Raw genomic sequence first — 13,048 nt, 5'->3', positions numbered from 1 at the left:
AGGTTGTAAGCTGCTCTGTGATTGGGCGGGCCAAAGTTTTGGGAAAAGTGGGGTGCGGAAAACTTGAAATGATCTGAAGTTTATGTGTAGCTTCATGCACTGAAAATCTGCATCTGTGCTGCACGTCTCATTAAACACAATGTGATTTTTATTATATTTTGACAGACTTATTAGATTAATTGGTGATTGTATGTATGTATGTGTGTGTGTGTGTGTGTGTGTGTGTGTGTGTGTGTGTCGATACTGATCTCTGGTCTTCACTGGTAGCAGGAGATAAATAAACAGAAGAGAGTTTGGGTTTGGTTGCTATGATGTTTCGTCACATTTCCTCTGTTCTGTGGTTCTTACTCTCCAACAGCAGCAGTGTGAAAAATCAACAGGTTATTTTTACTCAGCAGCTTCTGTGGTAAGAACAGAACGGAAGCTGTGGATCAGTTAATAAAGACTCTATAAGTCACTATAAAACCTGTTACTGTGAGCAGAGGAAAGAGACAGCAGAGGAAAACACCATTCAGAGTTTATTATTTATATTAGTAATAAGAGTAGAAATGTTAATATAATAATCTTCTAAAGTAATAATATATATAACATATGGGATTATTGTTTCTTGTCTCAAACACAGTATTGTTGTAAGTAATGTAACTTTTGATGAATAAAGATATACAATTTTTCTCAATATCCAAATACACCTTTTTTTTTAAATGGTAAATGTTAAATGGTATCCTGTTAACCTATTATTTAAGCATGTGGACCTAAAAAAATGTCTTTATGTATTAGATTTTTGTAAGCTACCTTTTAATTACAGAGTATTTACAAAGTAATTACAAATATGTCAACCTATGTGTATATAGAAAAATGAAGAAAAATGGTGAAAACCATATATTTTAATTATATAGCCTTAGGCATTATTAATATTCTATGAAATATAATAATAATAATAATAATAATAATAGTTAAGGTCAAAAGGACACAATTATGGTAGATATTATTTTAGATTTAAAAATTTCTCTCTTCTTCTTTTTTTTTTTTTTTTTACAAAATTGTCTTTAAAAAAGCTTTAAGGGGCTTTTATTTTGTATAGTTGATGCTCATCAGCAGGAGAAAGACCACTTGGGAATCTCTTGCGGTTTGTTGTGTGACCAGTAGAGGGCGCTCACGAGCGAGTCCAAAATGAATAGGTTCCTATAGAGAAAATGAGTAAAATTAGATATTATAAATATTAAAGATTTTTTATACTTACAGTGTACTCATTTTCTCAACCCAGAACATTAGTAAATGTTTCAGTATATAATACATAATTTAAAAAGCTTTTAAACTCATTTAATAAGACTTTAAAACTCTAGCACCAGCTCACCAACCAATCAGCACACAGTAGTAGCAGCAACGCTAGCGAATCTATTGGCCAAAACCTGTTTACTGTTAAAAAATTAAAATACACAGTTATGTTTTATTTGCTATTTTATTAAAATACCTTATTATACTTTAGAAAATTAAAAGAATATCTTGGACATATGGATACTTATTATATTTAATTTGTGTTTTTAGCCGTTTAGCTCCATTCACCCCCATTCATTTTGGGCTCACTCGCGGGCGCCCTCTAGCGGTTCGTGGTAATTTTCTATTATAACGGGAGAACAGGAAGTGGGCAGTCTCTGTTTAAACCGGCTCTCTGTCTGTAGGCTGTGTCTGTGATGAGAATTCCGGATCTTTTTAGAGAATCTTTAAGTGAATCTAAGAAGTGATTCTTTAGATTTTTTTGTAGCTTAAATTAATGTATTATAAAAAGATGTGTAAAATGAATTGTGTAACTGATGTAAAAACACACATTATATCACATATGTTTTATTTATATTACTTTATTTACCATATTAATAAACACATATACATGGAGTATACAGGGTGTCACAAAAATACATTAAATACAAATAAAATACAAAAATTAAAGAGCCATTTAAACTAGAATGTAGAAAATATATTCTGTAAGAACCAGCTGCACTATGAATAGTCATAAAAGTATTTTTAAATAAACTGGATTCATTTAAAAATAATATACAACAAATAATGTACGTAAAAAATACATTAAAATAAATGCAAAACAAAGATACTCCTGGAACCTGCAGTTTAGACAGACTTAAAAAAAATACTAACAAAAAAGAGTTTGGGCCTAAACTGGCCTGTATAGCTCTATCAGCTCTCAATATGCCCCACCCCTAAACCCATACATCACTGCAGTTCCCCTTCTAAATTGCCCCTCCCATTTTTTTTGAGCTGAGGGTGGAGTCAGCAAAAATCTTGGGGTTTAGTTTAACACATTTTAACAGAAAACAAAAAAGGCTTACAATCAGGAGTCAGGAATCAGGAGTCGACTCCTGACTCGTTCAGTTGAAAGAATCGGTTCTCAGTGAGTGGGCGCTGGTTGCTGAAGTCGGCTGCTGATTTGTTCAGTTGAAAGAGTCGGTTCTCAGTAGTGTGATGAGTGCTGGGTTCTGAAGTCGACTGCTGATTTGTTCATTTGAAAGAGTCGGTTCGCAGCAGTGTGAGTGCTAGATGCTAAAGTCAACTCCTGACTCGTTCAGTTGAAAGAGTCGGTTCTCAGCAGTGTGAGTGCTGGTTGCTGGAGTCGACTCCTGACTCGTTCAGTTGAGAAAGTCGGTTCGCAGCCGTGTGAGTGCTGGGTGCTGGTTGCTGGAGCTTCAGTGAGTCAGTAGTGAGTCAGTGCGCTGGTGCAGGAGTCGTGGTGATGTCGGGGATGGAAGTAGCTCCGCTCAGGCCGTGGGATGATTTCTTCCCCGGGGCCGAGCGCTTCTCCCGGCCGGACCTGCAGGACCTCAGCAAGTGGAACAACCGGGTCATCAGCAACCTGCTGTACTACCAGACCAACTACCTGACCGTGGCCGTGCTGGTGTTCATCATAGTGGGGTAAGATCTGCAGCTCAGCCGCCCTGTTTACCACCAGCCTAACACCCCCCCCCCTTCCATCTGCTGTCTGATTCTCTCTCTCTCTACACACACACACACACACACACACACACACACACAGTATATACACTACACACACTACACACACCTATACTGTCTTAGGACACATTTGAGGCCTTATGAAAAAAGGCCGACACTGTGGGGACACCCTTTTCTAAATGAGCTAGAGAGAACCTGACAACACAATTCTGCTCAAAAATGCCTCAATAAAACAAAAATCACTTTATTTTGTAAATAAGCATATTTTGTCCAATGTGATATAGTACCAAACATTTGGGGACCTATTCAATACACATACATATAAACTCTGATAAAAGTCTCTTGAATTCCTTTACTAAACTACACACACACTATATACACAAACACTACACACACACACACACTATATAGACATATTCAGGCTTTCAGTTAACAGCTATGCTGAACTCGTCAAGAGTTAATTACTTAAATGTTTGCCTCTTCATGTGTTTAAGAGCGTCAGTTGCAAAGTTGTGAAGAGGTAGAGTTACAGGTATACAATGAATAGCTCTATTTAAGTAATGTTCTAATCCCTATTATGAGAAGCGAAAACTACTCAACTAAATAAAGAAACAAATATTTTAAGAAAAAATGAAGGTCAGTCAATCTGGGAAAAAAAAAATCAAGAATTATTTCAAGAATGTGTCAGCAAGTGCAGTCGCGAAGACCATCAAAACTGTTGTGATGAAACTGGCTTAAGAGCTTCCCAGATAAGAGCACCTAAATGCTTCACATGATTCCTTATGTGTTCCTTCATAGTCTGAATCACTTCAGTATTTACTTATAATGTAGGAAAACTAATTAAAACATTGAATGAGTTTTTTTTTTTTTACTGGTACTGTATTCTTTGTTTTAAGACTCTCTGTAAGTTATAAATGTGTATATCAGCATCATCCCAGAATTCACACATTGGTGAATCCCTATGAATCATAACTATACAGAATATCTTCGTGTGATGTCACACGACAACACCTCTGTAAATTTTTTTTGAACCATATTAAACACAGTTGTTGGGCATGAGAGGGTTAAGTTACTTTCAACCTCTAGCTTTCAGTGAAGCTTTACATCCAAACACAGCGATAGTCTTAAAGAAGCAGCGCACAGATTAATTTCTAGGTCTTTAATTGTTATTTTATACTTATTTGTTTATGAAGTGATCTGATGATAGAGCTGATGATTGGCTGATGATCACTAAGCTGGAGCAGCTGCTATCGTCTCAGCTGTCTGGAATCACTGAGTCATTTAGACTATGTTTAGCTGAAGAGGGAACTCTGCTCTGATGGTACATTGTTGTGAGGACCCACCCGTACCCACCCTTACAGTCCCTGAAGGTTTTGGGTTCTGCTTAATCATTTATTTTTTCAATAAAACATTTAAAACTGTTTTTTTTTCTTATTTAAAAGTTTTCTACTGTTAGATAGTGGTGGGCAGTGAGTAGTGATGGGACGATACACTTTTTTCAGCTCCGATCCGATACCGATATAAAACTGATATAAGATTGCCGATACCGATACAAATACAGATACTTTTAGTTTATTAATAGTACTATGATTAAGGTTAAATAATGAGGCTGAAACAGACCACACACCCCTTTTAAGAGTATCCACAGGTGCATTTAATGTAAATGCATTCAAAAGTCATTTATTTGACACACTTCATATGCAATTACACAATAGTTTCCTTTCAAATAAAATGTTTGAATTTTTATTAAATATAAAAAAAAAGTAAAATATTAAATACGTTAAATATTAAATTCAGGGCATTTTTTGCAACGGTTGTGCAGGAGACTTTTATTTTGACATGTAGCATAGAGGATTAGCTGCAATAGCTAACGGCTAACTGGCGATGCTAACTGTATTTCCGAGCTAAATTAATCACTGTTTTTTAATAACAGATTGATTCCTTAGTGCTGGTTAGGGTTGGTAGGATCTGTGGTTTGATATTAGATGTGGATTATGGCTGTAGTTCACTTAAGATAGTTATTTATTACATTCACAATGCCGGAATGATTTTGCTAGCTAGGCTAACAGACTGCACATCTTAAAGGAGATGGCAAACTATATCGTGATGAGATTTTTTTCCATATCGCCCAGCCCATTATGAACTATAAGCATTATAAATGTGACTCCATTCTGACTGTGTTTAATGCATGTTGCAGGTTTATGAATCCTCTGGGGATGTTCCTCGGTGGAGCGGTGGTCACCCTGGTGTTCATGGGCGCAGTCTGGGCTGGAGAGAACATGGCTGTGATCAAGAACTTTAAGAAGAAGAATCCCACCCTGTTTATTTTCGCTGTGATGGGAACCAGCTACTTCCTGCTGTCGCTGTGTGGAGGGGTGATGGTGTTTATCTTCGGCATCACCTTCCCCTTACTCTGTGAGTACCGCACTTCGCTGTGTCGCATGCAAAGTGAGGGGTTTACTCTAAGTTGATTTGACTCAAAAGCATCAATCTGTCTTTTGTCAGTTTTGGATGATTTCTATTACCGATAACTAAATCTGGGCACAATGTAAAGAACAGCTGCCAGATAAAAAAATATATATTTATAGGCTTTATTAAAATTATTATTCCTAAAGTTGAAAAACAGCACACATGAAGACAGCACAACCAAATACAAATATATGATTTTTATAGTTTTGCTGAGGACAGTTTTCTGACTTTTTAAACTGATAAGAGCATTCCAAACAACTTTAACATGTGAAAACGCTCGTCTTACTCTGTCCTGCTTGGAGAGAAATGAGAACAGCACTTTATCTGAGGAGCTCCTCCTGCTGTTCCTTGCAATAGGAGTGACTCGTCCCCCAGCCGAGCCCAGAATCAGTTCTGGGTGTGGAATCTTTTTTTTTTTTTTTTAGCACAAGAGATAAACCTTCCTAAACCTCTGGACACAAGGTACAAAAAAATCGTCAAGAGCAGCAATTATAGCCCTTTTAAAGCTTGAAAGATCATTTTTATCATGCAAAATAAAAAAATAAAATAAAATAAAATACAGTGAAACCGTCAGACTATAAACAATCAAATACTGTAAAAAGCCAAATCACACCATCACAACCAGCAGCCCAGAGAGCAGAGCGTATTCACACGCTGCTGAGTCACTCCAGCACTGTTCAAAACCGTGGGTTTCCTCCCAGCACACACATTCCTCAGGATTTACTGTAAAGGGCCGAGTGAGGGTGTGTGTGTTTGACGTTGTCATGGACAACAGGGTGTGTGTGTGTGTGTGTGTGTGTGACAGAGAGAGAGAGAACTGGTTGCTATGTTGTTAAAGAAGTCAAAAGCTGTGTTCCCCTTATTACACTATATACATTTTTAGCATTGGCTGGCAGGAGCAGTTGGCACAGACTGGCGTTAAATTCAAATCCTTCTGCTGAGAGTTAGAAGAGCAGGTCTGTCTGCAGGATAGTTAATAACGGAAAAGTGCAGCAATCTGATATTCATGCTGTGACTCTTTTAAATTATGATTAAACTAGAAATACATATACTAGTGCTGGGCGATATGGGAAAAATCTTATATCACGATATGGTGTTTTTTTATATTGTGATATATATATATATATATATATATATATATATATATATATATATATATATATATATATATATATATATATATATATATCATGATATACCACATTTGAGTATGTTTTCAGTTATTCTTCAAAAAAGATGACAAAATAATATCTTTGCTTACATTCTTCCAACTTTATTTCAAAGTGACATTAAACCTTTAAACCATTAAACTTTCACAAATGAGAATTACTACCTTTTAGTGCAGCAATATATATGTATCAAATGAAAACAGATGAGGTAGATGCAGTAGCTCATTTTTTCATAATTGTACAGGTATTTAAATTGAGTTGTCAAAATAAACTCAATTAACATTTTTTAAAGTGTCCGTCAAATAATGTAAAGCAGTGCCACGTCGCAAAACCACATTATGAAGCTTTTTTGTGAAGACTACTTTATTATCACTTATATAAACCGAGTTTATGCAAAGTGACCACGCCAATACATTTCATCGTAGCCTACTTTATATATCTGCATGAATAATTGATGAAATTACTGTAGAAACGATAGGGAGGATAGAAGGTAAGTAGCACGATAGACACTTTTCTATCGTCCCCACGATATTTATCATCATATCGCACAGCACTAACACATACCTACACAGAGCTGAATTAAGGGCCAAATCCACCTCAGACCTAGACTGCATCCCAATTTCAAACAACAAAATAATACTATAACATAGAGAAGAGAATACACTAACACACTGATTTCACTGATCTCTGGTTCTCCTGAAATCAGTGGTCTGGGTTTAGCTTCAAGTGTGGTTGATTCACTGCAGGTGTTTACACTATCCGCTCCCAGTGCAGCGTGCGCGGTTACGTGATTGGTTCATTTTATAACGTCATGCTTCCACTTGGGGTGTTACTTCCTTTCCATAGGTAGGTCACATTAAAGGTAAAACATTTTTTTATCTTGGTCTCTTTTTATATCCACTGTAGTCCCAAAGGCAATATAGGCATCCAGTAGCTTAACTAAAACAATTAAGAACACAACGTTTGACATTATAAGTTGAAAATGAGACAAAAGATCAATAAAGATCAAAGTTGCATCTAAAAATTAACTAAGTCTTATTAACTTTCATTTATTTTATCTGATCCAATGCTTGAAAAAACCCTGAAATGTTGATATTTTGTCTCATATTAAGCTTTTAATGTTAAACTCAAGTGTTTTTCCCATCTAGAGCAAAAATAAAGGGATTAACCTTACTGTTCCAAAATTTTTTGAGGGCACGTAATTACCGGGGGAATTGATAACTATACAAAGAATGCAAAACTCAGAACAGTGGTGGTGAAACTAATTAGTAGAACAGTGAATGATATTGGCAATGCAGGATAATTATGTCCAAATTATCCAAACACAAAAACTAACTGGCGGATGTGAGTATACTGAACTTTAATATTTTTATCTATTCTATTTAATATTAACTCAAAAACTAGTGAGTGTTTGTAACTAGTGTGCAGTTGGGCGTACCTTAAGTCCTCTTAACTCCTGATGAATCTCCTGTAGTTATCTGATAGTTTGAAGAATGATAACGCATGGTTCACATTCTCCTACTGCTCTCTCTCTTACAATAGGAGCAGCAGAGCCTGACGGACACGCCCTTTAACAGCTGAATGCCTAAATGCATGTGGCAATAAGTACACATCCTTAACTTGACCACAGAACACACTTATACACAGTTAAACACACACTTTTTTACTTGTTTATTAGCTTAATAGCTAGTTGCAAAGAAAGGTCTGGCCTGTCACAATGTGTGTTTTGGTGTGGATCAAAAATGTCTGAAAAATAATGGTGATAAACAATATATTTTTATTTAAGACAATTTTATGCCACTGATGAAACAAAAGCATATTAATAAATTGTAATCTGTAAATGTAATCTTACAATTAAGTGGTTATCATAACAGGCCTATATCTCAAATAAATAACATGTTAATAAAATTAAAACAGGGTTCTAATCAATGTCGACAATTTTTTTCTATTTATTACCTATGTATGTCATATGTGTCCCTTAAATTTCATGTCTTAATAATTAATCTACAATGTAGAAAATTAATAAATTAATGAATGAGAAGGTGTGTGTCCAAATTTTTCACTGGTATTGTACAGGCTCATTCGCTTTGATTGACTTTCCTAGATAAGTAAAATTATTGAGGTTGTATCCATATATTGGATGATACAGGTGCATCTAAAAAAAAATAGAATATTGAAAAGTTACTTTATTCAGTAATTCAGTTCAAAATGTGAAACTCATATATTATATATTAGATGTATTACACACAGAGTGATTTATTTTAAGCGTTTATTATTTATTTTATTGTAAAAATCTGTCTCAGAAAATTTTTATATTAGATAAGACGAAGTGGTACTTTTGGCAGTGTGGGCAGTGTGCCAAATCCTGCTGGAAAATGAAATCCGCATCTCCATAAAAGTTATCAGTAGCAGAGGGAAGAAGCATGAAGTGCTGTAAGATTTTGTCGGAAAAAAACACTGCACTGACTTTAGACTTGATAATAAAACACAGTGGATCAACACCAGCAGATGACAGACATGTCTCTCCAAACCATCACTGATCATCAGTACATTTTACATTTCATTTATAAATCAAGGGAGGAAGAGTCCAAACTGCTTGAACTCTGCTGACAACTTTTATGTAGATGTGGATTTCATTTTCCAGCAGGACTTGGCACACTGCCCACACTGTAGCCAAAAGTACCAATTGGTCTTAGTTATATAATATTCTAATTTACTGAGATACTGACTTTTTTTGGCTGTTTTTATTGGCTGTAAGCCATAATCATCATCAATAAAAGAAATAAAGGCTTAAAATAGATCACTCTGTGTTTAATACATCTATATAATATATATGTTTTGCATTTTGAACTAAATTACTAAAATAAAGTAACTTCTCAATGATATTCAAATTTTTTGAGATTCGCTAGTATATAGACTAAATGAATTACAAGACATCAAGACTTCAGAAGAGCCGCCGTGGCAGTATAGTATATTTATTTCTAAGTATAAGTATCGTAATAATAAGCGTATTTTTTCTTTACCTGCAGTGATCCTGGTGCACGCCTCGCTGCGGCTGCGCAGCATGAAGAACAAGCTGGAGAATAAGATCGAGGGCGCGGGACTGAAGAAGACGCCCATGGGGGTCATCCTGGATCTGCTGGACCAGCAGGAGGAGAAAATCAACAAGATCCAGGATTTTATTGAGAGCAAGCTGAAGGACTGAGCATGATCCCATGACCAATCAATCTCACCATCACCGACCCCAAAGCTCAAAGCTCGGACCCTCACCGGGGTCACGCCCACTCTGACCCGCTCAATAAGCCCCTCCTGCCCGAGTTCTACTGCTTATCCTGTTTCACAATCGCTTCTGTAAAAAGGAACGAGCTTCCAGATCTCCCAGCTTAGACCATGTGAGGTTTCTGTACACTATACTGTGTATCTAAATATACATACATATATCTATATATTTTAGCATGTCTCGCTTCCCTTTGCTTATGCACCTTTGATATATATATATATATATATATATATATATATATATATATATATATATATATATATATATATATATATAAATGTAGTAATTATCTTTATTTTTGCACTTATAATAAATATATAATGGTTTTGAATGTAAATGGATTGAAGAGTGTTTAAACAATATATTATAAGCAAACAATCAATTAGCAATGAGATGAGATAGTTTTGCTATGAGGACAGCAAAGCAAAGCGTTTTGTAACTTTGTATCGAGAGTTCTGATTGGTTGAATCAATTAAAGGAAGGATCGCACTTTAGAAAGCTACATATGTTCTGTTATATATTATTATTGTTATTATTTTATAGCTTATAAAATCAGTGTAGCTTATAGTCACATTACATATTTTTTGTTTTTCTTCAGTATCTGTAGCAAACGTTACGTTAAAATTAATAATGATAATAATGATTATAATGATAATAATAATAGTGCTGCACATTTTACAGTGCATGTTGAAGTGCATTGATAAACGTGGCATGTTAAACATGATTGATATTGGATTAAATCAGTCTGTACTCATTTATTTAAGTGAATAAAAGTCCAGAGTGCTACCTCAAATAACCATCAACACAATTCCTACAGAACAGCAGCATCTAAAAAGCCAAATCCGTGATGTTATGTTATGTAATGTTGCGTACACTGCAAAAAAAATCTGTTACAGTACGAGTCAAAAGTTTGGACACCCTCTCATTCAATGTTTTTTTTCCTATTTTTAATTCTTTATTTATGTTGTAGATCAAAGATATTGAAGACATCAGAACTGTGAAAGAATTTTATCTTTTCTTTTGTGTTTCTGTTAGATTTCATAGTGATGTAGGGCTGGGCAAAAAAATCCCAAAATAATATCACAGTATTTTTGGAATATTTCTGTGATAATTATATTGGCAAAATTAATATATATTTAATTTACTAACAGTTTTTTGTATATTTTTTTTAAACCTTCATTAAAAACAAAATCAATCAAACACCAATAAAAACTGATGCTTTTGAAATACTTTTTTTTATGTTATTATCAAGGCTCCAGACTAACACCGTCCCACCGTCCAGGAGCTGATTAAAACCAGCACACCGGATGGGATCAAAGTCCTTAATTTGCGTGAGATGACAATTATTAATAAGCAGTGTTTGAGAAAACCTTCAGTATATATCTACAATGAATAAATAAGACTAATAAATAATAAAATATAGATATATTGAATGAGAAGGGGTGTGTACAAACTTTTGACTGCAAGTCAAATCATCTTTAATAAACTGCAATAAAATATCTAGTGTTACTCATTAATCAAGATGGCTATTTTATACAGATATCATCTGTTGTCCAATCAAAAACAAAAAATATTTATAAGTATTAATAATGAGAGGACCAGTAGGAATACTACCAAATTTGTTATTATATAGAATTGATTTATTAAATATTTTAAATATATTGACCCCAGGATGCTGGCATGTTGGCGGACATTCAGTGAACATGTAATTTAGTTAAATTTTCAATTTAAACAATTCAGTTTTTTTTTTCTTCTATTGCTTATTTTATTCACATCTGTGTGCAGTGATGGTTTTGGGGAACATTCATAATTCATTTATATCGGATGTATGGGATTGATCTATAAATATTTTTGTCTTACACACATAAATATATACATAAATATATGAAGTGTATACATTTGAATTTTTATTATGTTATATATACAGTATATTTGGCTCACTTGGTCAGTATTCCACAAACCAAAGTTATTAAATTTGTAAATCAGAAAACACTTAATCAGTCACAAACTCAACTCAACATCATTATTATATTTATGTACTAATGAAATATTACATCTATGCATTTTTACGATCAGGCCTGATCCAGTTCTGTAGCCGCAGCAGGTTTATATTTATGTGTATTCTGTTGTTTTTATGGACGAATCAGACCAGGACTGTGGTTATTAATCCAAAGAGGGACCCTGTACGCACTTTCACCATTTAATAAAAGCCGATTCAATAAAAGCTTCTTCTGACTGACGGAAACCTGCAGAAATGTGCTTTTATTCTTTCATCTTTTTATTTTTTTTGTGTTATGTTTACGTAGAAGCAATAATATTGTAACATTGCGATATGCAATATCAAATCAGATGTAAGACTTACTGTTTAAAGGGGCACTAAACACTAAGTCAAATTTCAAAAATGTTTTTACATTAACGAAAATATTTGTTAAATAAGGAGAAATCAATCAGTTATAATACAATTATTATTATATAATTTATTAAGTATATTAAATTAAATATAATGAATTAAATGAACATTTATATTAATTTCATACTGAACAGACTGACATTTGAAGGAAATAATTTATCAAATCCCACTGATCACTGAATTAAGTAAAAAAAGGTATTGAACTGATGGAATGGATTATTATTAATAACTGTGAAAAATCATTAAATCATCATTGGTTATTACATTAATTAAAATATTTGTTAAATCAAGAGAAATGTATAATTTATAATAAAATTATAAAAATAATAATTTAGTAAATTAAATAGAAAGAAATTGTTAATTAAACCTTTTTTTATTTAATAATTTTACACTAAAGTGAACAGAATATTATGAGTAAACACTTAAGGGAACAGATTATGACATTTGAAAGAAATAATAATCTATGAAGTTTAACTGATCATTGAATTGAGTAAAAAAAGGGATTGAACTGATGGACTGGATTATTACAGCTAATTGTTGTAAATCATCATTGTTTTGCATTGACAAATTTTACAATTATTTGTTAAATCAGGGGAAATTAATAATAATTTATATACTATTAAAAGAACAGTTAAAAGAAAAAAAGATTATGACATTTGTTTTGAAAATATTTTATTAAGCTGTTAGATTTAGAAAATAATTTAGGGAATAAATAAATTGAGGGAAATTATTTTACAGTCATTGTTTATTAATTTTTATTGA

General features: G+C 33.6%; 1 protein-coding gene across 1 annotated transcript; it reads left to right on the top strand.

The window, feature by feature from the left end:
• The first annotated feature begins 2,644 nt into the window (after positions 1–2,644).
• Positions 2,645–12,121, top strand: arl6ip5b (ADP-ribosylation factor-like 6 interacting protein 5b). Its single transcript, XM_049463171.1, has 3 exons — positions 2,645–2,919; positions 5,156–5,373; positions 9,626–12,121. The coding sequence occupies exons 1-3, from the start codon at positions 2,741–2,743 to the stop codon at positions 9,799–9,801; spliced, it is 573 nt and encodes a 190-aa protein (XP_049319128.1). The 5' UTR covers positions 2,645–2,740; the 3' UTR covers positions 9,802–12,121.
• Positions 12,122–13,048: the final 927 nt, after the last annotated feature.

Source organism: Astyanax mexicanus, chromosome 13 (assembly GCF_023375975.1).
Source record: "Astyanax mexicanus isolate ESR-SI-001 chromosome 13, AstMex3_surface, whole genome shotgun sequence".
NCBI classification, from domain to species: domain Eukaryota; kingdom Metazoa; phylum Chordata; class Actinopteri; order Characiformes; family Acestrorhamphidae; genus Astyanax; species Astyanax mexicanus.
Note: the sequence above shows the minus strand (reverse complement) of the source record. Positions and strands in the feature narration are given on the sequence as shown.